This window comes from Nicotiana tabacum, chromosome 18 (genome assembly GCF_000715075.1).
Source record: "Nicotiana tabacum cultivar K326 chromosome 18, ASM71507v2, whole genome shotgun sequence".
NCBI classification, from domain to species: domain Eukaryota; kingdom Viridiplantae; phylum Streptophyta; class Magnoliopsida; order Solanales; family Solanaceae; genus Nicotiana; species Nicotiana tabacum.
The window spans coordinates 77,330,090-77,357,569 of record NC_134097.1 but is presented as its reverse complement, the minus strand read 5'-3'; the positions used below and the strand labels follow the sequence as shown (position 1 = coordinate 77,357,569).

At 40.8% G+C, this 27,480-nt stretch overlaps 1 protein-coding gene across 1 annotated transcript; it reads left to right on the top strand.

Annotated features, from left to right (window-relative positions):
• The first annotated feature begins 17,947 nt into the window (after positions 1 to 17,947).
• Positions 17,948 to 19,312, top strand: LOC142172549 (uncharacterized). The gene is made up of 4 exons (XM_075236196.1): positions 17,948 to 18,166; positions 18,281 to 18,382; positions 18,473 to 18,596; positions 18,885 to 19,312. The coding sequence occupies exons 1-4, from the start codon at positions 17,948 to 17,950 to the stop codon at positions 19,310 to 19,312; spliced, it is 873 nt and encodes a 290-aa protein (XP_075092297.1).
• Positions 19,313 to 27,480: the final 8,168 nt, after the last annotated feature.

The following is a 27,480-nucleotide window of genomic DNA, read 5'->3' as shown; positions in this document are numbered from 1 at the left end:
AGTAGCAGAGAAGAGAGAGAGAGGTTTAGTGTAGTGTGTGTTTGAACTCAAGTGTTTATGCCTTGTGTTCGTGTGTTTGAAAGAGAAGAAGTGCAGGGTATTTATAGTTTTTGAAAATGAGTAAGAGAGGTAATAAGCTACAAACATGGAAACAATCATGATTTGGAATCAATTATACAAGTGATTTCCTTTAATTAAAGGATCACTTGCTTAACGAGCATTGACAGGTTCAAAACAAGGAAAGAAATCAATTTGTTAGCAGGCTGACAATGGCAAAAAAAGAAGTAGTAAAACATTAAGCAAACAATAGAGTCTAGGTACAAAAATACTCTAATTTTGGAAAGAATTCAGTAAGGCAAAACAGGAAAAAAATCAGTTAACCTTAACAGGCGGGTGAAATCAGAACTTCAAGTTTGAAATCAGTCACAAGTTTGAAAATCAGTCGAAGAAGGAGACTCAACATGTAAATAAGGTGTATAAACATTATACATGCGAGGCCAAACTTGTTTGCAAAAGGAAAATAGCATATAGTAGTAGTACAAAAAGAAAATTCTATGGATAGCAACACTCGAAGCATGATAATCAATTGAATCAGTAGTGAAGAAACATAAAATATCAAAAGCATGCGAAGGTCTCGCAGTAGCAGGTGAGGAAAACCCTTCTTGAAAAATTAGGGTTTCGAGCATACTTGAGTTCTAGAGGAAATAGGAACCCATAATCAAAAGGATCACACAAAGGAATAGAGGTTTCGAAATAAAGAACTTCAAATCGATCCTTGTACTTAAACTAACAGTCTCAGATCCAAAGAAATAGGGTTTTCAACAATAGAAGAATTTTAAAAGATGGATAAACAAACAAATCGGACAAAACTCAAGCAAACCAACATTAGTCTAATATACAATTCAAAAAGAATTAAGACTTTTAACATGATAACTCAGGTAGAAGAATAATACGGGCAAACATAGCAAAACATGTCAAAAATCAAAGAAAAGTTTTTGAAATTACTTAACAGAACCCTAATTGAAAAGATAAGGAGTTTTGAAAGCAGAGTTTTAAAAGAAACTTCGAGAAAAGCGCTTAAAAGTTCAGAACAAATATAGATCTGAAACGGATCTAAGAGAAATCGAAAGAACCTTAGAAGTTAGGGTTTCAGAAGAACCCCAAATGATGAGAAAGGCTTTGAAAACCCTCGATCTAAGCAGGAGAGTCAAAAGTCTGACTCGAATAGCCATTGCTGGCCTGGAGAAAGGTCAGAGTCGACCAAAAAACAGTCAACGAGCAAAGACTGGACAAAGCCCCTTCACAATCTGGTCATGAGACCGCAGAATCGAACACGTAGAAGCCATGGGAGGTGGATACAAGTCTCCGATGACCTCAGAAGCCATAGATTTGGGAGGTATTAGGGTTGTAGTTTGATGGTGGCGGCTAGGATTAGAGAATATTTGAGAGAGGATTGAGAGAGAAGGGGGATTCAGAGGCGGCGGAGTTTGGAAATGAGGCTAGCGTTGGGGGTCGTTGGAATTAAAAAAGAAAAGGAATCGTGAGGGCCGTTGATCTTTTAGATCAACGGCCAGGATTTAGCGGGTCTTGAGTCGGGTAGGTCGATTTAGGGCTTGGGTCGGTTCAGATGGCGATTGGGCTGGGTAGTTAGGTTTAAATTGGGGGTCCAATTCAGGCTGTAATTGAAATACAATTGGGGCTAGATTTTAAATAGCCATTTTCCTTTATTTATTTTATAAAAAATAGCAAATTAATTTCTAAAAACAAATTGAAGGTACTAAAATGATTTGTAATACATAACTATCAATTTAAAAATACTTGACTTAATTTTTATAAATATAAACGTAATCAAATCTAAAAGAGGCTAATATTGTAATTATATGCAATTTAGCTTTAAAAATACTAAGTGACTTTGTAAAAATATGCAAAAATTATATTAGTTATATTTTTGTATGAATATGAGAATCCAATAAATTAATCATCAAAATAATTTTGGAAATTATTGGATTTTAGGGATGAAAATAAGGAAATAAATTGGTTTAAAACCTTTTAAAAATTAAGGAAAAATAATGAAACAATTGGACATACTTATATATGCATAAATATACTATTTTGAAAGTGTTGTGCATATTAGAAAATATATATAGGGAAATATTAGGTATCAACAGCTGCCCCTTTTTACCCGGGAAGGATGAAAAAGTTGTCGGGTAAAGATATGATGGACAATTTTGACCGAGCGAGACGGTTCAAAGAGGTTTAGGCCGTGCCCTATCTTCTGAGCTGCCTATATATCCCTGATTTTACAGGAATCAGGCCATATGTAGTTCAGAATCCGTTGGCGGAGTATGCCGATGGAGACACAATATCTAGGACGGGGTGAATGGTTAAGGTCTGATAGGGCTGCGGGAACTGGAGCGGAATCGCTCCTGCTAAGATGGCCATTTGCTTTCCAGTTTACCTGCAAATAAGCAATACAAGCATATATTGTGCATAAATTTAAACATGATGCAATTTTCGTCGGACCATGAGGATTGTCTTCAGACGGTTAGAATGACGTCTTTAGACCATGATGTCCTGGACCATGAAGCGTATAATGAAGGATTTGAAGGCCATGAAATGATGCTCTTGGGCTATGAGGATGATGCCTCCGAACCATGATGCCTTTGAGTAATGATATGCAAAAGATTAAAAGGGGGTCCTCAGGCCATGACATGGCGTTCTCGGGCTATGAAAATGGTGCCTCCAAACAATGATGCCTTCGGATGGTTTGGCGATCTTTCAGCCCATGCAATGCAGTAGGTGGCGATCTTTCAGCCATGCAAATGTGGATAAGGTGGCGATCTTTCAAGCTCTCAAATGTAGACGAGGTGGCGATCTTTCATCCGTGCAAATGTAGATAAGGCGGCGATCTTTCAGCCGTGCAAATGTAGATGAAGTGGCGATCTTTCAGTCGTTCAAATGTAGATAAGGTGGCGATATTTCAGTCGTGCAAATGTAGATAAGGCGGCGATCTTTCAGCCATGCAAATGTAGATAAGGCGGCGATCTTTCAGCCATGCAAATGTAGATAAGGTGGCGATCTTTCCGCCATGCAGATGCATATAGGGTGGTGATATTTCAGTCATGTAGATGCAGATGGAGGTAGAGCTTAACCTCGGAAGGCAGAATAGTAGCCTTATGCAATGCAGAAATACAGATGGAGACAACGTTTAGTCTCGGAAGGCAGAATGGTAGCCTTATGCAATGCAGAAAATGCAGATGGAGATAGCGTTTAGTCTCATAAGGCAGAATGGTAGCCTTATGCAAGAAATAAAAGGGCAATCGGTAATAGAGCTTTCTTAGCTGATAGTAGGTTGCGATATTGTTACTGCTGGGGATATTGTGACATACGGAATATCACTAGCGTGTGTGGATAGCAAATGTTTGTAAGTGCGACAGTTCTGAGAGTTGTATTCCTGAACAATGTTTGTCTTGTGAGTGTATAGTATGTCTGATGCTTTCGTAATCCCAGTGCCTGCATCCAAAAAAAATTGTGAGTTTTGTAAAGGGGGAAGGTTAGTTCGTATCCCCGCTGGCTCTTCTTGACCTGCTCGGCTTTGATCTGGTGATACTGTATGTATCATTGGGGTAGCATTGCTAAACAAGGCAACTTCAGTAATAAACATGCATGATTTTGTAAAAAATACGATATAAGTATACAATTAAGAAATGCTTTTAGATGAACCGACGACTATGATGTGGTTCAGGACATTGCAACCTCTTTTGCCATGGAATTTTGAGGGTCCTCAAAATTCTGCCCTAGTTAATGGGTAGATGCTTCTGACCGTTGCTTGTGACGATTGGCTGAAATCACTTCGGAATTTTGAGGGTCCTCTTCAAAATTCTGCCCCAGTTTCCGATTGCGGGGGAAATGGAAATTTTATTGAATTGTGACCGAACCCATTAGGCTGCCTACGCATCCCCTCTTAAATGGGAATCAGGTCAGGCATAGTTCAATTTACATAATATAGGAAAGCATAAAGATTATATATAGTAACGCTTGACTGCATCTGAGTTGATGAGCTTTGGCCAGACTTTTCTGTCCATTTCTGCAAGTATGAGGGCTCCTCCTGTCAGAATCCGGTGAACCATGTATGGACCCTGCCAGTTGGGAGAGAATTTTCCTTTGGCTTCATCTTGATGCGGGAAAATTTTCTTTAACACCAGCTGCCCCGGTGTGAATTGTCTTGGGTTGACTCTTTTGTTGAAGGCTCTGGACATTCTGTTCCGATAGAGTTGACCATGGAAAACTGCATTCATTCTCTTCCCGTCTATAAGGGCTAGTTGCTCATAATGACTTTTCACCCACTCTGCGTTGTCGAGCTCAGCTTCCTGTATGATCCTTAGGGAATGAATTTCTACCTCAGCGGGAATGACTGCCTCTGTACCGTAAACCAGCATATAGGGGGTTGCTCCAGTTGATGTGCGGACTGTGGTGCGATATCCCAATAAAGCAAATGATAACTTCTCGTTCCACTACTTATGCTTCTCTGTCATTTTCCTCAATATCTTCTTGATATTCTTGTTGGCGGCTTCTACAGCTCCATTCATCTGAGGCCTGTAGGCTGTAGAATTCTTGTGTCTGATCTTGAAAGTTTCACACATAGCTTTCATCAAGTCACTATTGAGATTGGAGCCACTATCAGTAATGATTGACTCTGGAATACCGAATCGACAAACAATACGGTCTAGGACAAAGTTTGCCACGACTTTCTTAGTTACTGCTCTGTAAGTTGCTGCTTCGACCCATTTGGTGAAATAGTTGATTGCTACTAGGATAGATCTGTGCCCTTTGGAAGCGGCAGGCTCAATTGGTCCAATGACTTCCATTCCCCAGGCGGCGAACGGCCATGGTGAGCTTGTTGCATTGAGCTCATTTGGAGGTACCTTTATCATGTCTGCATGTATCTGACAGTGGTGGCATTTCCGGACATACTGGGTGCAGTCCGTTTCCATATCTATCCAAAAGTAACCAGCTCGGAGTATCTTTTTTGCTAAGATAAAACCGTTCATATGTGGACCGCAGGTCCCAGCGTGAATTTCCTCTAGTAGCCTGGATGCTTCTTTTGCGTCGACACACCTTAGTAACCCCAAATCAAAAGTCCTTCTATACAGGATTCCTCTGTTGTGAAAGAAGTTGTTGGACAACCTCCGAAGTGTGCGTTTCTAAGTAGGATTTGCAAGTTCTGGGTATTTTCCTTTTGCCAAATATTCCTTGATATCATGAAACCAGGGCTTTCCATTTGCTTATTCTTCGACATGGGCATAATAAACTGGCTGATCATGGATCTTTACTGGAATGGGATCAATGAAGTTTTTGTCCGGATGCTGTATCATAGATAACAGGGTAGCCAATGCATCGACGAACTCATTCTGAATTCTGGGAACATGCTGGAATTCTGTCTTTGTGAACCTCTTTCTCAATTCCTGTACATGATGTAGATACGGGAGTATATTGGAGTTCTTGGCTGCCCATTCTTCTCGGACCTGATGTATAGTAGGTCCGAATCTCCAATCACTAGCAACTCTTAAACGTTCATGTCAATGGCCATTTTAAGCCCTAGGATGCAGGCTTCATACTTGGCCATGTTGTTGGTGCACGGGAACCTGAGTTTGGCGGACACCGGATAATGCTGATCGGTTTCTAAACCAGGACTGCTCCTATGCCAACTCCTTTGAAATTTGCTGCTCCATCGAAAAATATTCTCCAACCGTCATAGGATTATGCAATATCTTCTCCTATGAATGATACCTCTTCATCAGGAAAATATATTTTTAGGGGTTCATATTCTCCATCCACAGGATTTTCAGCAAGGTGATTTGCCAATGCCAGTCCCTTGATCGCTTTCTAAGTTACATAAACAATGTCGAACTCATTCAACAGGATTTGCCACTTGGCTAGCTTGCCAGTGGGCATGGGCTTCTGAAAGATGTACTTCAAAGGATCTATCGTTGATATGAGATATGTAGTATAGGCACAGAAGTAATGCCTCAGCTTTTGAGCTACCCAAGTCAAAGGACAACAGGTGCGCTCTAATAGAGAATACCGGGCCTCGTACGGGGTAAACTTCTTACTGAGGTAATAAATGGCCATGCTCCTTTCTTCCCATTTCATCATGCTGCCCCAGAACACAACCGAAATCTCCATCCAATACTGCGAGGTAGAGTAATAGGGGTCTACCTGGCTCGGGCGGGACTAAGACTAGTGGTGTTGACAGGTATTCCTTGATTCTGTCGAAAGCCTTTTGGCAGTCATCAGTCCATTTGGTAGCAGCATCCTTCTTCAACATCTTAAAGATTGGCTCACAAATAACTGTAGACTGTGCTATGAACTGACTGATATAGTTAAGTCTCCCCAAGAAACTCATCACATCCTTCTTATTCTTTGGCGGTGGTAGTTCTTGAATGGCTTTGACCTTTGATAGATCTATTTATATTCATCGGCGACTCACAATAAACCCCAGTAATTTTCCAGTGGGAACCCCAAATGCGCACTTTGTGAGATTCAGTTTTAGGTTGTACCTCCGCAATCTATTGAAGAATTTCTTCAAATCTTCCCTGTGATCAGTGGCCTTCTTGGACTTGATGATAACATCACCCACATATATCTCTATCTCCTTGTGTATCATATCATGGAAAATGGTAGTTATGGCCCTCATGTAGGTGGCCCCAGCATTCTTTAGCCCAAACGACATCATCTTGTAACAGTACATTCCCCATGGCGTAAAGAAAGCCATTTTCTTAGCATCTTCTTCATCCATCCAGATCTGATGATAACCAGTGAAACAATCTACAAATGATTGCAACTCGTGCTTGGCACAATTGTCAATCGGGATGTGTATATTTGGCAAAGGAAAGTCATCTTTTGGACTGGCCCGGTTGAGATCCCAGTAGTCGACACAAACTCTAACCTTCCCATCCTTCTTTGGCACCGGTACAATGTTGGCTAACCATGTTGGGTATTCTACTACCCTGAGAACCTTAGCTTTGACCTGCTTAGTGACTTCTTCCTTGATTTTCAGACTCATATCAGGCTTGAACTTTCTGAGCTTTTGCTTTACCAGAGGACATGTTGGATCGATTGGCAGTTTGTGAGCCACAATAGATGTACTTTAACCAGTCATGTCATCATATGACCAGGAGAATATGTCCTCATATTCTCTTAAAAAATTTGTGTATTCCTTCTTTTCTGATGGCAATAAGTGGACGCTGATTCGTGTTTCTTTGAAGTTTTCTGCATCTCCCAGGTTAACAACCTCGGTATCGTCCAGGTTGGACTTGGTTATATTTTTCAAAATTCTCAACTTCTTTAACGATCTCCTCTGGTATGTCATCTTCCCCTGAATCTATGTCCGTTTGTTGCATTGTCTCATTGCATGTCACAGTCATTGGCTCATCAAGATAAGTAATAGTAATGCTGTATAAGTAAAGTAATGAGAGAAAAATAATAATAAGCGTCGAATTATAAGAAAAGTTAAAATGCTTGGATAAATTGCATAATCGTTTTGAACATTGGAGATCTTATTGCGGGAATTAAAATGCGAAAGGAAAATCATTTAGTAAATAAAAACAGTGCATGATGCTTGTTTTAGCCTTGCTACCCCGAGGCTCGTCGGGCTCTGATTGTCCTGATGGTCCAGTTATTGAGGCATGCCCTTCTGCTTACGGCCTGTATGGAAGGGCCTTCCTCCCCCTCCTACTCGAGAACAACACAACAGTCCATGTCATTGTCTTCTAAGAACAAGTTCTTCATAGCTGCTAGTGCTTCTTCTTCATCTGACCCATAAATAATATCGGCTGGTTGGAAAGTCTGCTCCAGATGTGCTATTGGCTGCTCTAGTGGATAGTAAGGACTGCGCCATGGTGGCGACCGGTTGTTGAATTCTTCCCAGGTGTACTCATATCCCAGACCGAAAGTGGTGCCATTCTTCTTAAGTTTTATGGGCTTAGTGATTCCTTGGAGGTTCTTGCCGAGCCCTTTGCCAGGTTTGTACCCACTCCAATTCAGTATACTCTCAATCTTGTTATCCCATAATTTGTCTTTGTCAACAGCATTTACCCGTTCGATGTGATGGTAAGTCTCTCTACCTAGCTTCTTTCTTCCTTCGATTGGCGGAATGGTCTGGCAACTGTATATAGGGTTACTACCGTCGCCGTGAATGATCACCTCCTAGTGATTTCATTCAAACTTTACCGCCTAATGCAATGTTGATGCTACGACCCTAGCAACATGAATCCACGACTGTCCCAATCGCAGATTGTAAGATACTGGCACGTCTATCACTTGGAAATCAACATCGAACTAAGTTGGCCCCATTTGCAAACACAGACTAATCTCCCCAATGATGGACCTTTGGGAGCCGTCGAAAGCTTTCACATTGATAGCTCCGTACTTTATTTCATGTAGTCCCTTACCCAACTTCTTGAGTGTTACCAGCGGACAAATGTTGAGACTGGACCTCCATCGATCAGGATTCTAGTGATAAAATAGTCTTCGCATTGCACGGTGATGTGCAACGCCTTGTTGTGACCCAACCCTTCAAGTGGCAGCTCATCCTCATGAAAAGTAATTTTATGACTTTCCAATACCTGTCCTACCATGTTAGCCATTTTCCCACTAGTGATGTTGCTTGGCACGTATGCTTAACTTAGCACCCTCAACAGGGCATTCTTGTGTGCCTCAGAATTTTGTAGCAAAGCAAGGATAGCAAATTTGCGTCGGTGTTTTGTTCAACTGGTCGATGACCGAGTATTCCTTGGCCTGTATCTTTCTCCAAAGATCATTCGGCCCTATCTCGATGATGGGTGACCATTGGAGGCCTGCTTGCTTGACTCGGCTAGATGCTCAAGGGTATAAACTCTACCCGTTCTTGTCATACCTTGTGCTGCAATAGTCTCTTCGAACCTAACCTTGCCTTTCCTCCTTACCTCGGCTGTATAATCCTAAGGTACTGCCTTTGTATGGAATGGTGTCATGGCCGACATCGCCACTAGGATCGGTGTGGCTATCTTTATTCCGAACGGAGCCTGTGCTTTGGGTGGTAAAACTGCAACTTCAAATGGTGTGGATGCGTTTGTTAAAGACACGAATTCGACCTCAATTGGCATTGGTGTCTTTGCAGATGACGTTGCTTCAAACTCAAGCAGTACATACATATTTACCTCGGTGCCCCCAGAGGGATGAATCTGGACTACGATCGGATTAAGAGTAACTTTTGGTTTCTTTGGGTCATCACTTTCTGCGATCAACCCGATCGATCCCTCGGGATCCCAATCATCCTCTATTTCAATCATGTGAATGCCTCCACCCTTGTGGTCCAACAAAGGATTATTGCGGACATTTGGAGCAGGTTCCTTTGCCACAATAATCTTGTTATCAATTAAAGTCTGGATCTTGTCTTTCAGAGAACGACATTCGTCAATGGTGTGTCCCTTCATGCCGGAATGGTATAAACAAGATTTGTTTGGGTTAACCCACTGAGAAGGGTTCTCAAGGGTTGCAGCAGGGATGAGGGTGACATAACCAGCAGCTTTGAGTCTTTCGTACAACTGGTCAATGGGTTCAGCAATGGTTGTATAATGTTTCGGAGGTTTGTGATTTGGTCGAGGTCTAGGGAAGTTTTGGCGTGTAGGAGGGGATTGATAGTGGGATGGTTGAGCATTGTAGGCTTGGCAAACATGTGTGGGTTGGGAATAGTAGGCTGATATGTGGGAAGTGGAGGTGACTGATAAGTGGGTGGTGGAGTTTGGTAGGAGGGTGAGGGTGCTTGGTAGTTCGGAGTTGGTTGATATGTGAGTGGAGGTGTTGGGTAAATTTAGTATTTGACCGGAGATTTGGTTCTCTGTGTAACTATTACGGCTCCTACGTCCCTTTTCTTGGACACACCACCTGACTGCAAGGCCTTATTTGTAGCTTGCAAGGCCTCAAAGTTTGTAATCATACCATTTTTGATACACTCTTCAATCCTTTCACCCAGCTTGATAATGTCAGAAAATTTGTGGCTCTGGATCATTATTAGCCTTTCATAATACTATGGGTCCTAAGCCCGGACAAAGAATTTGTTCATTTGTTCCTCCTCTATGGCAGGTCTGACCTTAGCAGCTTCGGACCTCCAGTGAGTAGCATACTCGCCAAATGTTTCTGTAGGCTTCTTCTTTAGATTTTGAATATAAAACACATCAGGTGCATTCTCTGTGTTGATCCTGAACCTATCCATAAAGTCGGACGCCATGCCTACCCAGTTCAACCACTTCTTCGGATCTTGGCTAATGTACCAGGACAAAGCATCTTCTTTCAAGCTTCTCATGAAAAGCTTCATGCGGATTCTTTCGTCTTTTTCTACCCCAACCAGCTTGTCACAGTACGTTTTCAAATGTACTCTTGGATCCCCTGTATCATCAAACATTTCGAACTTCGGAGGTTTGTACCCCTCGGGCAGTTCGACATCGGGTTGTATGTAAAGATCTTCGTAGTTCAGCCCTTCCATTCCCTTACTCCCTTCAACGCCTTGAATCTGGCTAGTCAATTTCTTAAGTTCTTCACCCAAGCTCCTGATGAGCAAGTATTTATCATCAGTCTCGAGTGTACTTGAGATGGGTTGGGTAGACTGTGGCATAGTCTCCATATAGATAGGGGTGTTATGGTGGGTGTGAAAGTGGTTGTTTGTGGAGTTTTGGGGTTTTGGAATGAGTAATGGGGTGTTGTTTGAGGTATGGCAGGTGTTGTAGTGATAGTGAGACACGAGATGGTTTTGTTGCTTTGGGATATTCTGTGGAGGTGTAAGGTTCTGAGCATTTGGGAAATTGATTTCCGGGGTGGTGAGGGAAAATGACAGATTTGCCAGATTCCGAACCTGATCAAGTTCTTCTTGGAATTTCAACAGCTTTTGTTCGAGTTGGGATGCATTTTCCTTAGGAACCTGAGTACCATGACCATGAGTGACCTCTACCCGTTCAGTTGAGTTCTCTTTTTTGACGTTATTCAAATCTTCCATCTTCCCTTTGTTCTTGTTTTTGACAAGACTAAAAGAAGGAGTGGGTGGAGGGCCCCTGGATCTCGTGGGAGGGGAGTAATAAAACAAAAGTAAAAACAAAAGGTAACAAGCTAGTGAGGATCATAAAAATATTGCAATATTTAAACACGTAGTGCGGAATGTAAAATGTGTCCTAATTTGGGAACCTCTTTCTGCCTGAGGTAGGCCTAGCGACAAATTAATTTGGAGAACATAGAATGCTAAATGCCTCATTTTATTGATAGAAAATAAGACAAATCCCAAATCGACACTAAACAAACAGGAAATAAATGTCACTAATAGCCATTGGCCTTATTACATTTTGTAAAGCGAAAAGAAAAACTCCTATCTACTTGGTCCTAGAAGGACCTTCCTTAGGTTGAATGCTCTCATTGATCAAATCCTCCAGTTCGCATAGGTTCACCAGTAAAAATGCCTTAGCCAGGTGTTCTCCTTCGTTTCCCTCAGCGTTCTGGCAGTCGGTGACTCTCTTCCTTACTTTTCCTTCTAATTCCAGTAGACTATATTCCAGATATTCCAACTTTTCGCTAGCTCTGGCGGCCCTCTCTTTCCACTCATTCATTTGGTCATCTGATGAAAGACTCCTCCACCAGTCTAGAAAGAGTGGGGGCGTGCTAACCATACTGAAACTGGGGACCTCGTTCTTCATTTTCTGCAAGACAAACAAGGTTAGGCCCTTACCCCTGCCAGACTCAACTATTTAACATCAACAATTAGCATAAAACATTTAGTTCTCCAAATAAATGCACAGAACGTGATGGTGTCCGTTTAGGTTTTAGGGAAACTCAGTGGACTTTGGACAAGACTATCTTAAAGGATCATTATGTGGACAACATAACTGACCCGGCTAGGTTTGACCGTGATGCATGCACAACTTGAACAGAGTAAGGTTTCCATGGGGTTTTAGACTTGTACCCTTGAGTGGACAACTCAAGGGGGAAAGGTACGGAACCATCGACTACACCGTTGATCGACTGGTTTTACCGCAAATATGCCTTTTTCGAATTTAGGGGAAATAATATAGGAAGAGCCCAACCACTCATTATAAGCGTTGCTATTGTATTCATTTGGCATGAGTGAAGTATGATGTTGAGCATGATTATGTAATAATTAAAAGCATGTTGGCACGTATTCTCACGTTAAGAAAGTAGTAAATACAGCAGTTTCATAATTTAAAGCAGTAGCAAGGAAAGAAACAAAGAAGACAAGTCAGTTTTGCAGTTGAAAAGGGAATTGAATGCTTAAAAGAAATAAACAAGTAATTGCACATAAAGAGGTATAAATCCACAATAATAGTCTGAAACGGCAAAAGCCTAAATATCCCCAGCAGAGTTGCCATGCTGTCGCGCTCCTTTTTTTCTCGTGAAATCGGGCTTATGATAATTGGAGGGAAACTCGTTCCTTTTGGGAACTGGGTTTTGCATTTTGAAGAGTTGCCATCTAATGATTTGAGGTGCATTCAGACACTAATGGGGTTCAATTCTAAGTTTGTTTAGATAACCAGATATTGGGTAAGGGCTTGAAATTATCCCGAGGGAAAGGTGTTAGGCAACCCTCAGGATCCACTAGTGAGGTTCTCGGCCAGATAGTTTTTTTGTGAATTTAGCAAATATACAAGTACGGGCTCAAATATTGGGGGATTTAAACACATAAAAAGAAAGAACAATTAAAAGAAGAGTAAAAAGAGTTTGTTAATAAATGAAAGGGGGGGGGGTCCTAGGTTTATATTTAATATGGATCACGTCAATGCAATACCCGGTAATCACTCCTCAAAAGATGGGTTACACGTGACATTAGTGCACCGGTCATCATATCCATATCTACCCTTCCCACCCAGGTATTAAAGCGCAAATTGGTATTGATTACTATTGCATGCTATTACCCATCCCATTCCTATCAGTCCCGAGACACTTAAGACTACTAGTCCTAAAGGGTGGGATATTAGGCTGACTGGTTTCAAAGGATAAAAGTCTAAGGCGACATACAAAACAAATAACACTGCACATTAGGGGAAAGCATGCAAGCAAATAAAAGCTCAAGTATGCCTCCTCAAACAAAGCACATATAGAGCATGACTTGCACATAGTATTTAGGTCTGATTAAAAATACTAAAGACGAGGGGAGTTTGATTATTGAAGCAGGCTTGTTTATTACATAAATCAGATAAGAAGTACGAATCAGGCCTGCCTGCTGGTTGTAGCAATTAACAAAAAAAGCGAATTCAATTTTACAGCTATTACTCTAAGGCTTGCTTGAGTGTTTAGACGGGGTCCTATAGGCATGATATCTACTTAATTCAGAAGGTGGTGAAATAGCGATAACTGAAAACGAATTGCTTGAAATCCTATAGGCATGATTGCTAAACCTTGTTAAAATAAGGGAATTAGGTTATTAAAAAAAAAGTTCAGAATGGACGAATTTTAAATTAGACTACTTACAGTTTCTGCAGATGACAGTATCCACTATCGCTAATTTTTACTCCTATGAACATGATATCTAGGATTACTGATTTTAAACCCTTATTAACATAATTGCTGATTTTAACCCTAGTATCTGAATAATGTCAAACCCCTATAGGCATAATATCTAGTAGACAATGGAAACAGGCAGGTTCTTACTAGGAATTCCTATAAGCATGATTTCTATACATTATACCAATTTTAACATTCTATTGGGTTATAACCAATTGGGCCCTAAAAACATGATATCTAAACGGTGACTAACGTGCAGAATTTTAGATAATTCCTATAGGCAGTTTATCTAGATGTGAACAAGCAGGATTTAAAGTAAGTCCTATGGACATGGTTTCTAAATGTGATGTGAATACGCAGAATTAAAAGCAGTCCTATAGGCATGTTTTCTAAATGCGAATTGAACATGTACAAAAAGCAGTCCTATAGGCATGTTTTTTTACCCTTATGCATGCATAACTACCTAACCCTTTTTCACTTGCCAGCCCCAAATGTTCATTACAAATTATTACAAACCAAGAATACTGAATTACATCAGAAGAGTGCAAAGAAAAGTTACAGCCAGAGGAAGCCTAATTCTTGACTTCCTCTCTGAGTTATGGAATAAACCACCTCAAAGCCATTGATCCAAAGCCTTTCTCAGAATTGAGTGTGTTAGAGTTCTCTAAGGGCCTCAATAGGACCCCAGCCAATGCTCACACCCAAGTTACATAACCAGAATAGAGATGAGTGCATTGTGAAAATGCCAGCCCTCGTGTGTCCAAGTTTGGATGGAGCTCATGGGTCCCAAGGCAAGGCTCACATGAGGGGGGCAGAACATAAGTATAAGAAGAGAGTGAAAGTGCAGAAACTGAGTTTTAGAAGCTGAGGGAATAAAGGAGAGGGGAAGGGTGATGGGAGACAACCATTAACATTTCAGGGAGTCAATAACTTCACACAAAGGGGTAGGGGATTGGGAATCCATTGCAAGGAGCCTATACACTTAGGCATGGATTAACTTTGGGTCTTGCACAACAATTTCCAATGCTATCATGCCCCAAACCAACCACAAGTATTAAACACACCGGGGTAGGGATTTGGGATTCACAGGTCATAATACATTGATTCAGAACAGGAGAAAGGAAACTACAACATGCTAAATAATGATACTGGGTTAAATACAAAGAGTAGGCAGACAAGAATGCAAGAAACTGTGGATACACATGTTGTTGTTGGTGCAGAAAACTTAATTAGAACATACCATTAAGAAATGCAAATGCAGAAAATAAGCAAATTTCCCCACAGCCTAGCCTTGGCTTTCAGCCGGCTAGGCAAGACAACAATATAGTAGTAGCAGAGAAGAGAGAGAGGTTTAGTGTAGTGTGTGTTTGAACTCAAGTGCTTATGCCTTGTGTTCGTGTGTTTGAAAGAGAAGAAGTGCAGGGTATTTATAGTTTTTGAAAACGAGTAAGAGAGAGGTAATAAGATACAAACATGGAAACAATAATGGTTTGGAATCAATTATACAAGTGATTCCCTTTAATTAAGGGATCACTTGCTCAATGGGCATTGACAGATTCAAAACAAGGAAAGAAATCAATTTGTCAGCAGGCTGACAATTGCCATAAAAGAAATAGTAAAACATTAAGCAAACAATAGAGTCTGGGTATAGAAATACTCTAATTTTGGAAAGGATTCAGTAAGGCAAAATAGGAAAAGAAATCAATTAACCTTAACAGGCGGGTAAAATCAGAACTTCACAAGGGAAAAGTTTGAAATCAGTCACAAGTTTGAAAATTAGTCAAGGAAGGAGACTCGGCATAAAAATAGGGTGTATAAACATTATACATGCGAGGCCAAACCTGTTGGCAAAAGGAAAATAGCATACAATAGTAGCACAAAAAGAAAATTCAATGGATAGCAACACTCGAAGCATGATAGTCAATTGAATCAGTAGTGAAGAAACATAGAATATCAAAAGCATGCGAAGGTCTCGCAGTAGCAGGTGAGGAAAACCCCTCTTGAAAAATTAGGGTTTCGAGCATACTTGAGTTCTTGAGGAAATAGGAGCCCAGAATCAAAAGGATCACACAAAGGAATAGAGGTTTCGAAATAAAGAACTTCAAGTAGAGCCTTGTACTTAAACTAACAGTCTCAGATCCAAAGCAGTAGGGTTTTCAACAATAGAAGAATTTTAAAAGATGGATAAAAAATAAATCGGACAAAACTCAAGCAAACCAACATTAGTCTAATAAACAATTCAAAAGGAATTAAGACTTTTAACATGCAAACTCAGGCAGAAGAATAATACGAGCAAACACAGCAAAATATGTCAAAAATCAAAGAAAAAGTTTTTGAAATAACTTAACAGAACCCTAATTGAAAAGATAAGGAGTTTTGAAAGCAGAGTTTTAAAAGAAACTTCGAGAAAAACGCTTAAGAGTTCAGAGCAAACATAGATCTGAAATGGATCTAAGAGAAATCGCAAGAACCTTAGAAGTTAGGGTTTCAAAAGAACCCCAAATGATGAGAAAGGCTTTGAAAACCCTCGATCTAAGCAGGAGAGTCAAAAGTTTGACTCGAATAGCCATTTCTGGCCTGGAGAAAGGTCAGAGTCGACCGAAAAACAGTCATCGAGCAAAGACTGGACAAAGCCCCTTCAGGATCTGGTCATGAGACCACAAAATCGAACACGTAGAAGCCATGAGAGGTGGATACAAGTCTTCGATGACCTCAAAAGCCATAGATTTGGGAGGTATTAAGGTTGTAATTTGATGGCTGCAGCTAGGGTTTGAGAATATTTGAGAGAGGATTAAGAGAGAAGGGGGATTCAGAGGTGGCGGATTTTGGAAATGAGGCTAGGGTTGGGGGTCGTTGGAATTAAAAAAGGAAAGGAATCGTGATGGCCGTTGATCTTTTAGATCAACGACCAGGATTTAGCGGGTCTTGAGTCGGGTAGGCGGATTTAGGGCTTGGGTCAGTTCAGATGGCAATTGGGCTGGGTAGTTGGGTTTAAATTGGGGCTCCAATTCAGGCTGTAATTGAAATGCAATTGGGGCTAGATTTGAAATAGCCACTTTTCCCTTATTTGTTTTATAAAAAATAGCAAATTAATTTCTAAAAACAAATTGAAGGTACTAAAATGATTTGTAATACATAATTATCAATTTAAAAATACTGGACTTAATTTTTATAAATATAAACACAATCAAATCTAAAAGAGGCTAATATTGCAATTATATGCAATTTAGTTTTAAAAATACTAAGTGATTTTGTAAAAATATGCAAAAATTATATTCTCTATATTTTAGTATGAATATGAGAATCCAATAAATGAATCATCAAAATATTAATTTTGGAAATTATTGGATTTTAGGGATGTAAATAAGGAAATAAATTGGTTTAAAACCTTTTAAAAATGATGAAAAAATAATAAAACAATTGGACATACTTATATATGCATACATATGTTATTTTGAAAGTATTTTGCATATTTGAAAATATATATAGGGAAAAATTGGGTATCAAGAGTCACAAACCCTTCTTCTCCATCTTCATGCACTGAACTCACTCCCCCAATTTGTGGTTGTGACACAATTAAAAAGATTAAATAAAGTTTGAACACGTGGCACTTTAATAAATAATTTGATAGAAAAAAATAAAATTTCACGCGCTTCTTTTGTGTGTAAACACGCGAGTCAAAAGAGGTGTGTACTAGATACACTTTAGAAAGGTTGCGTGTGTAATATTCTTATCGTCCATAGAAACTGTGTAACGGGGATTTGGGCCATAGGCTAGGTGACAACTTATATATTTTGCCTACTTTTGAGTAATGAAATAATATTTCATTGTCTTATCTCTATTCTTTCAAACGACTGCTCCATGTCCTTCTTCTTCCTCTTTCTTCTTCCTTCATCTTTCTGAAACTCTAATCACTACTGTGTGAATTATATCATGGTATCAAAGCATTCAAACTAAAATTCATAGCTTGTATATCGATCCTAACCACTATTTCCTATCTCTGTTCATTTTTAGTGAAATTAGTATCAGATCTATTCAACTCTTGAATTAGCAAGAAAATAGCGATAACTGATGATTCATTGGGTCAAAGTCCAGGAATTCAGTTCACTACTGAACATGCAAGCCAATCTATCGGGAATCAAGCTAATGAGACTAATTATAATCATCCCTTATTTGAGTGGAATTCACATCATATCATTTCAATTGACTAGGATTGAAAACTACTCTATCTAGATTAGATCTATGCGAGTTGCCTTGTTAGGAAGAAACAAGCTTGATATGGTGGATGACACATGCAAGAAAGAAAGATTTTCATAAATCATATGGAATTATTTGGAAAGAGTGAACGCAATTATGCTTTCTTAGATCATGAATTCAGTGGAAAAAAGGTCTTCTTAGAGGAATCATGCATGCATTTAGTGCACAAATAGTCTGGGAAGAACTACCAGAAAGGTTTAACAAAGGGGATGGCTCAAGAACTTTCAATCTACATAAGAAAATAACTACTTTATCACAAGGTACATTTTCAGTTTACGTGTATTTTTCAAAATTGAAAGATCTGTGGGAAGAATTTGAAGCCTTGGTGCCAGCACCTGGATGTGATTGTACAAAATCAAGGGAATTTGTAAGTTACCTGTAGAAATTAAAGTTGTATCAGTTCTTGATGAGATTAAATGACTCCTATTCTCAATCTAGGAGTCAGATTCTAATGAGAAGACCCACTCCTACTGTCAATCAGGCATATGCCTTAATTGTGAGTGATGAGAGACAAAAATTTGTTGTTGCTACTACAGGAACCTTGGGAGCTAACCTAACACGTCAAATGGGACGTTTTGAAGCTGTAATGTACTCCAAGGCTGGAGTAAATCAGAATCCAAATTAAAGGTGTAGAAGGAATTATAATGCATATTATGAATTCTGCAAGATGTAGGGACATAACAAAGAAAATTGCTACAAGATTATTGGATACCCTGTAGATTTCAAGAACAAAAGAAGAGGAAATGTTAGTACAAGTACAAATGTAGCCTATAATGTCAACCTTCTAACAAAAAATGGTAATTCTGTTTATAGTTCAGCTGCTCAAGATCACTAACAAGGGCCTGCATTTAACTATGGAAAGAATACTAATGTGAATAACAGACTATTAGAAGTGGTTCTAACAATTTCAACACTGAGAATCCTGAGTCAGCTGGGAAATTATGCACCTATAAAGAGTCAATATGAGTAGATTCTTCAAATATTGAACAAAAACACTTTGCCAAGCAACACTACCTCAGCATCTAATGTAGCAGGTATTGACACAACTTTACTAGTTACTGATTGCCTTAGACAATAGATTATAGATACAAGGGCTACAAATCACATAGTTTCTGATATTAGCTTGTTAAAGAAAGAAACAGTTGTTGAAACAGGAAATCTAAAGAAAATCTTGTTACCTAATGGTGTCATTACAGTAGTCACTCATATATGGTCCAGTTCGATATCAGAAAGCAGCATGATAACAAATGTGTTTTATGTTCCTCAATTCAAATGCAATCTACTGTCAGTTTCTAAACTTACCAAAGAATTACAGTGCTCAGCTACATTCTTTCCTGATTCTTGTGTGTTTCAGGAGCTCTTCACTAGGAAGGTGAAGGGTATTAGTAAGGAATATGATGGACTTTACCTACTATATACTGATACAAGAGAAAAGGAGAAAGTGGTGGCACTAACTGCAATAAGTAATGAGACACTTGAAGCTAAAAAAATCAGATGTAATACTGTGGCATAGAAGATTTCGTCATGTATCTATACATGTTTTAAAGAAGTTAATTCCAGTAGATTTAGAAACTATCAAGAGTAGAATAAATAAGTGCATTGTTTGTCCTTGTGCCAAGCAGATTAGACTGCTCTTTCCTACCAGTAGTATTCAGAGTAGAAGTTGTTTTGATTTAATACATGTAGATTTGTTGGGGCCATATAAAATAGCTACTTTGGATGGAAACATATACTTCTTGACTATTATAGATGATCTTTCCAGAATGACATGGGTTTTTCTGCTAAAACAAAAGTCTGATGTGTGTGTATAAATTCAGCACTTCTTTAACTATGTCAAAACTCAATTTGAGAAGATAATAAAAATCATCAGAACAGATAATGGAATAGAGTTTGTAAACTCTATATGTGAAAATCTATTTAGAACCTTGGGTGTTATACACCAAAGAACTTGTGTATATACTTCTCAGAAAAATAGAGTTGCTGAGAGGAAGCATAGACATATATTGGAAGTTATAAGAGCTATAAGATTTCAAGATCAAATACCTATTAAGTACTAGGGATATTGCATACTAGCTACAGTTTATCAAATAAATAGACTGCCTAGTTCAGTTATGGGAAATATGTCTTCATTTGAGAAGCTACATAAAAGAAAACCTTCTCTACAACACCTTAGAGTGTTAGGTTGCCTATGCTTTGCAAAAGTTGTACAGGAGCATGAGGCCTTGAGCAAAACTATCTGTTCATATAGGCTATTCAGAAGTCCAAAAAGGCTATATCTTATATGATCTCTCTAATCAATCCTTCTTTGTTAGAAGATATGTCACTTTTAGAAAAGATATATTTCCAGTTGGAAATAAAGAATGTATCTCAAAGCCTGTGTTTGTGGATAACATATCAAAAATAGGAGTATCTTTTGACAACAATGAAGTATTTTTTGAAACAAGATAAGAAATTACCACAAGCAATAATTAGTCAGATAGAATTGAAAGAGCAGAATCCAATGCAAATCAAGAAATAAGAGAATAAAACTATTCAGACATACCAACAAACTATATGTACACTGAACTAAATGATCATATTGTTCATGAAGAGCCTATTCAAATAACTACAGAAGCTCAAAATCAGCAACAACCTGAACCTTCTCAGATGTCACGACCCAAATCGATAGGCCACGACGGGTGCCTGAGTCCTACCTGTCAAACACCCCTAAGCATACGTCTAGGATATGAACCTGTATAACATCTACTAAATTATGAAGATAACATACATGAAGGAGACCTGCCAACAAGGCATATGTACGTATACATGTAGAATACAGTGGGCGAGCCGGCAAGGCTGCTATAGACAACTAAGGCCACATACAACCCAACTAGACATACTGTCTACAGACCTCTAATAGAAACATAATTGTACAAAGATGGGACTGAGCCACGTCATACCCATATATATATATATATATATATATATATATATATATATATATATATATATATATATATATAAACATATTGTACCAAAATCAAAAGCAGCTTCGGATCAAGTGGAGCACGCCAACTCTTGCTGCTCAGGGATCCTAAGAAGGGGGACTGTCAGCTAACTCTTGCTGAAACACATGCCCCGTGAAATAGGGCGTCGGTACGAAAAATGTACTGAGTATGTAAGACATGAAAATTAGTACGTAAAAGACATAGATGAAACATAGAATATAGAAACACATCTTTAAACCTGAATAACTTTGTGAATTTTAAAACATTTATAATGTCATGCACATGCGTATAAATGTCGTGCCATGCATAGTATGGGTGTACATTATATTATCAAGCCACTGAAGGCATCCCATCATATCGTCTCGGCCACTTTGGGCAACATCATCAACATATACCAGCTGATCAGGTGGTCGTGCATATATAATACCGTAATCTTTTCCCATATATATATATATATGTGTGTGTGTGTGTGTGTGTGTGTATAACACCATCTGGTCATGGGTCAATGCACATATATAAATGGGTGAAATGCATGAAAATATGTAAAAATCTCAATATTCCTTCCGGATAAACTTTTGTTTACCATAAAAATGGTAACAACAATTAAATTTGTAAATGGGATTCTAAAAATACGTGATCTATTCCCGAGCTAGTTGTTAGAGTAGTTGATGCTAATAATATGCAGTTTAATAATGGAATGCGAGCTAAAACGAGATAGTAATCAAACCGATGGGCCTGCTGCCGGGGTATAGCTCTAGTCGATAGAGGACCTCAAGGTCGACGTCAGGGTTGAGTTCCAGCTATCGGGGATAGTCGGGGATGAGATAACAGTTAAAGATATGATTAAACAAGGCTCTTCACGGCCAATACTAAGCTATATGATGAAGAACAAGTAGAAGAGTGATGGGTATTAAGGTTACCTCGGGCCAATGAGAACAAGCAAGTTAGAAAGAAAAGAGAGAGAGATATTATTGCACTCGTGGAGAAATGGAGCAACATCAGCCCTTTACAAGGTAGGGTGAGTCCCTTTTATATAGGAGGGGAACTCGGCTACAAGTACGTGGGCATTAATTACAAAGTCTGGAGATGGGATGGCCTGATGCGATGCCTCAACATAGGCTGTGGATAGGCCAGCCTTGTCAGACTTAACCGTGTGCCTTGGGAGCTTCCCCTTCTGTCCTGGCTTAGATCTCCGTTTTCTCTGAGTCGGGCCTCGACGAGCCCCAAGCTCGGGAACTCGGCCGTGGCTTCCTATCCTCGGGGTCTTGAGGCATTCTTGCAAAGTGACTTGAGAGCGAGAAATCAAGTCATATGATTTTGCCGCATACAGATAGTCTTCGCGTTTCCCCGAGTGAAGTGATGGGAAACAATTTTAACACTTGATTCCTCAAGCTCTTTATGGAAACGTCATACCGATGATGCGACTCCTGGTGCGATCTTTGTGGTAACCGGGGCATCCGCAGGCTTATGTATTTTTGACTTCATTCAATGCACTCCCAATTTCCTCTCCCCAAGGTTAAGGTACCACCGTTGATTCGGTCTTCCAAGGATACATTAATGTCGTCTGTCGGTCAATCTTTCAAAGCCTTGATGACCTTTTTGTAACCCCCTATAAATGGGGGTGTTTTGGTGTTGTTTTTCCTATCCCAGTGCCTTCGTTGGCTTGCTTGCCTATTCCTTATTATTATCTTCTTCTATCATTGAACATCATGCTTGGGGCTCATGGACTCAAAGTCGTTTAGCGGAGCTCTCTTAGATCGTGCTGTGGCCCTTTGCCGGGACTTCCCTTTGTCGAGCATAATCGTGCTGTCCCGTTAGAGTAGAATGACAAGAACCGATCTTGATAATCATCTTTCCGAATTTCCCACGATAATGTTATACTGATGACATCATACTTATGACATAGCTTTTGTGGCAACCCAGGCATCTTGTTGACTTGTCTTTTCAGTACCTTTCAATGTACTTTCGATTCTTGTCCTTCTAGACGATAATATCGCCGCCAATTTAGTTCCCAAAATGCATTAATTGCATCTGTCGATAAGTCTTTCAAGGACATTGATGGCACCGTCAGTTGCATTTTTCAAAAGAGTATTGATTGTGCCTGCCGGTTACCCTTCCCTTTCTCTATAAATGGGGCTTTCTGGAAACAATTCCTTATTCAAGTGTTCTTCAATTAGCCTTTCTCCCATTTCTTCTTTCCATGCCTGAGGCCTGTGGCCTTTTCTCGGGGCCCCTTCTTGTCGAGCAAGATTACAACAACTTCTTCTTCTTGTTATTGTTGTTGTTATTGTTATTGTTGTTGTTACTGCTGTCACTGTTGGCTCGAGACGAGGAGATAGGGAGGCTGATCTCTTCCATCTTGGGAAGGTATTTGGACTATATATTGCTACTCATGAGGGTGTTCAGACTATACATCGCTTCTCACCTTCCTACCCCGACCTAGTGTGGCACTTCACCCCTTTTGCTTTCCGTAGAGTGCAGTGGTACCTCTGGCCGATGGCTTGCACGGCACAATATGCCAAGAAGTGGACTCAAAGTAGTCGTGCATGCGAGGCTGATGCCTGCCAAGTCTTCTACTGGGTCGTGATCTTCCTGGTATGGTGAAAGCCTTTGCTCTGTGGCGGGCTATGGTGTTTTTTCATCCCTTTCTGCCTCTTCACTTTCCTCTTCTTCATCTTCTCCCTTGGAGATACCATTTTAGAGGACCGAGATAAGACCCCCGAGGAGGTGGTGGTCGAAGACACTACCGCCAAGGAATCATACCTGAGGGGATGGTGCTCGAAGATATTGCCACCGAGGATGAAACCTCGAGCAGAGATTAGACTCTAGGATGTTCTTGCATATGTACCTTTTTTGCTTCTTTGTTTCTGTGTAAGGACCCCTTGTGGGCTTTTGTAATTATATGTAAAGACCCCTCGTGGGCTTTTGTAATCGAATGTTTATGAATGAAAAATGTTTTGTTTGTCTCTGATGCATACTATTTTACCTTTATTTATTCTTGTGTAGAATCTAAGTGCATGACCCCATCGGTTGGTGCAAATATCAAGCCCAAGTTGGACTGATAAACTCAGGTCATCAGGACCCTGACTTCGAGTTGAATGAGAGTAGGGCTTCGGACCCCCAAATCGAGATTTAGCCTTTACACCCGGTGATAATCTTCAAGGGGGTATTCGCTCGGAAGCTCGAGAATGGAGACTACCTTTAGGCTTTCGAGAGCAGTCCCCGAGTGAGGGTTAACTCGGGCCGTCTAGAAACTTGTCTTGAACTTAGTGTATATAGCCTTAAGGCGTTGTAGGTAGATCCCGGATGAGGGACTGTCCGGGTTTAGATGGTATCCCGAGGCCAAGCCCGTGTGAATAGAGTTTTAAGTTCTTATTTTTCTCCTTGAGAGGAGCCTTCGAAACCGAGTACTATCTCAAGTCTTGTAATGACGTCGATGGCCCATTGGAGAGATCCCCGAGATCGGGTACTATCTTGGGTCTGGCGATGATGCTAGAGGCTTCCTGGAGCCTAACTTCATTTTGATGGAGGTCCTCGAGATCGGGTACCATCTCGGGACTTGTAGTGATATTAATGGCTTCTTGGAGCCTTTCTTCTTTTTCGTGGGGGTCCTCGAGATCGGGTACCATCTCGGGACTAGTGATGATACCAAAGGCTTCTTGGAGCCTAACATTTTTTTTGATGGAGGTTCTTGAGGTCAGGTACCACCTCGGGACTGGTAGTGGTATTAATGGCCTCTTGGGGCCTTTCTTCTTTTTAATGGAGGTCCTCGAGGTCGGGTACCACCTCGGAATTGGTAGTAATATTAATGGCTTCTTGGATCCTTTTTTCTTTTTGATGGAGGTCCTTGAGGTCGGGCACCACCTCAAAACTTGTTTGGTACGGGGGTCTCCAACCCCAAAAAGGTCACACGACGCTTGTCAAATGGACGACACGGCTGTAAAATAACCAAGGCAACTCCGCCGACACATCTTCCCAAAGTGGTTTTGGCCAACATTTTAATAGGCAGGTGGATCGTTGCCGCTTTTTCCCTTTATAGGGCTGCTTTCGTCTTTTAGGAGATTCCACCATTCTGAGAAGTTACCCTTTTTTCCTGCATTAGGCTTTTCATTATTTCAGTATTGACGCTCTAGCCTAAATTCCCGCTCCATTTCTCCTATTTTGTTGTGGTCATGACTGCTACATCAGGACCCGTTTGGCAGGGAGGAGAGGTCTCCGCTTCCAGTTCTCGCCTTGTTGGCTTAGGGCATTATGCTTTGAGAGGGGACTTTTCATCAGAAAAGCTCCCCGATGCTCAGGATCAATGGGAGCATACATTGAAATTTACTTCTTTGATAGGAGAGGGACACCTTGGGTCGGTGAGAAAAGACTGTGGATGGGGGAAAAAGGTAGTACTGCAGGTACCTTCCCCGGATGAGAGTGTTACGAACCGTGCCGAGGGGTTTCTTAATGTGTTCACATATCCCTTCATGCTGGGCCCCTTTTGATAGGATTGTGCTTGACTTCTATAGAAAGTATCAGGTTACCTTGGCCCACATTCCCCCGTCATCTTGGCAGATAGTGTTGATGGTAAGGTTATTTGCGGAGAAGGCAGGGCTTGAATTTATGCTTAGCCATCTTATCAGACGGTACCTGCCCTTTCATCATCAAGGTCTACTAACCTTACGATGCCAGTTGGCCACACCGTTCATTGTCGATGATGAAGAAGATGGGGGTCGGGAGTAGATGAGTCAATTCGTTCGAGTATGAAATGTAGATATTATCCCCATGGAGTTTATGCCATTCCATGAGGAATGGAATTATACACGTAAATGGTACACTCATGCCTTCACAATTCTTCAATCATGGCGAAGGGGTGTTTCGTAAGTGTGCCTTTTTTTTCTACAACAATTTTGTGGATGTCGGGCGAGGTTCCCGATCTGCCGGATTGAGTTTAGAAGTTAGTGACCCACTCTACTTACAACGAGTGTAAGTGGTGAACTTTATCTAAGGATAGATAGGAGGAAAAATACCACGGTATATGCCGTGCGATCTATTCCCTTCTTTTAGTTGAAAAAGCACTTTCTCTTTCTACGTGCTATCCCTGTTATTATAGGCATCGGGGAGCCTTCCAAGGTGTGGCCGTGTCCCCTTGGGGGGGGGGGGGAAGAAGTAGCATTAGCTTCTGGGCTAAAGAATGATAACAATAAGCAATAGATACCTTTGCAGTGCGATGACGCTCAGGGCAAGGCGAACCTAGGCTGGGGCCCCGAAGTGGAAGTATTCATTGAGCCTACCGCGTTCGTGATTTATGGTTTTGGATAGGCGATTTATCCTCCGTTGTCACCTTCTTTATCCATTAGAGGTGCTTTGAGGGATACTCGAAACCCGGGATCATATGCACCGTGCGATCGTGCCTCGGCAGGGGTCAACTTTTTCAGAGCTAAGGGAACTAGGTTAGCAGATGTGCACTCAACCTTCGGGAAAGAACAACAACTTCACTCTGTGGTGAGTTTTTGGCACAGGCCTTTTGAGTTTCGCGCCTTCCCTTCCTTACTGAGTTTTCTTTTGTAGGCCTTCGACAAGCTTAAGTTTGAGATGCTTCACCGTGAGGCCAGGCTGCGGAAAGCTCTGGATGAGGAGAAATCCATGAGGCTCCTTTGCGATGAAAGGGAAGTTGAATTGGCATACTTATTGTATGAGGCGAGTCGGAGCTCAAATTATGAGAGCTATATGAAGGAGAAGGTATTTTTTGTCTCGAGCGAGCGATCATTCCTCCTGCTAGCTCCCTAAGCTAATGTTTTGTTTAATTTAGTTGCAGAATAAGGCGGAGGGATTGGAGCACCTTAGAGATAAGGTTGGCTGAGCCAAGCGCAACTATGATAAGTTGAAGGCTCAGGCGGATGCTCATGCTTCGACGGAGGAGGGTGCTCTAGCTAAGGCTTCCGCCCTTGAGGTTCAACTTCGCTTAGCTCGTGACAATAGCTTGGTTTGAAAAGATGCAATTGCGAAGCTCGAGACCGAGCTCTCGAAGATAAGGGCTGAGATTGTGGATGCCCGAGCTGGAGCTGTAATGAGCCGAACTAAGGCTGACCAGAAAGTGGCGGTCTATTTAAAGGATGTTGTCGATGCTCAAGCTAAGATGAGAAAGATCCTTGACTGCATTGATAGGAGAAAAGAATACGCTCAGTGTAAGTCTCGGAGGAAAACCCTCGAGGAGATCCGCACTAGGGGATTTGACCTCTCGGACGAGTTGGCGCAGACGAGCGTGGTGCCCGGTTGCTTCTGTCCGACGCTGATAAAAGCAAGGGTGAGGCCGATGGGCCATAGCCTCTAGGGGGAATATAGATTTTTCTTTCCGATTCTGCATATATCATTCTTAAAGCACGTTTGTAAATGGAGCTTGTATTTCTCCGCATGTATGTATAAAGAAGAAACCTTGCGGCTTTATTTCTCCTACATTTCTTTTTCCTTGATTTTAGCCGGATGAACTGGTCTTTGAGCTGAAGGGAATCTTTAGATTCACGTTATAGCCTTGAGGCTCATTGGTCTGGCCCGTAGGATCTTACGCGCTTTTGCTCTTAGGCATATTTAGGCCAACTGTTTTGGACTCAGTCCCCGAGTTGGGCATCGACTTGAGCTTGTTTGACCCTCAAGTTGTCAAATTTTAGGCTGGTGATAGTGGCTCTTATGCTTTTGGTCGATGCTACCTTTT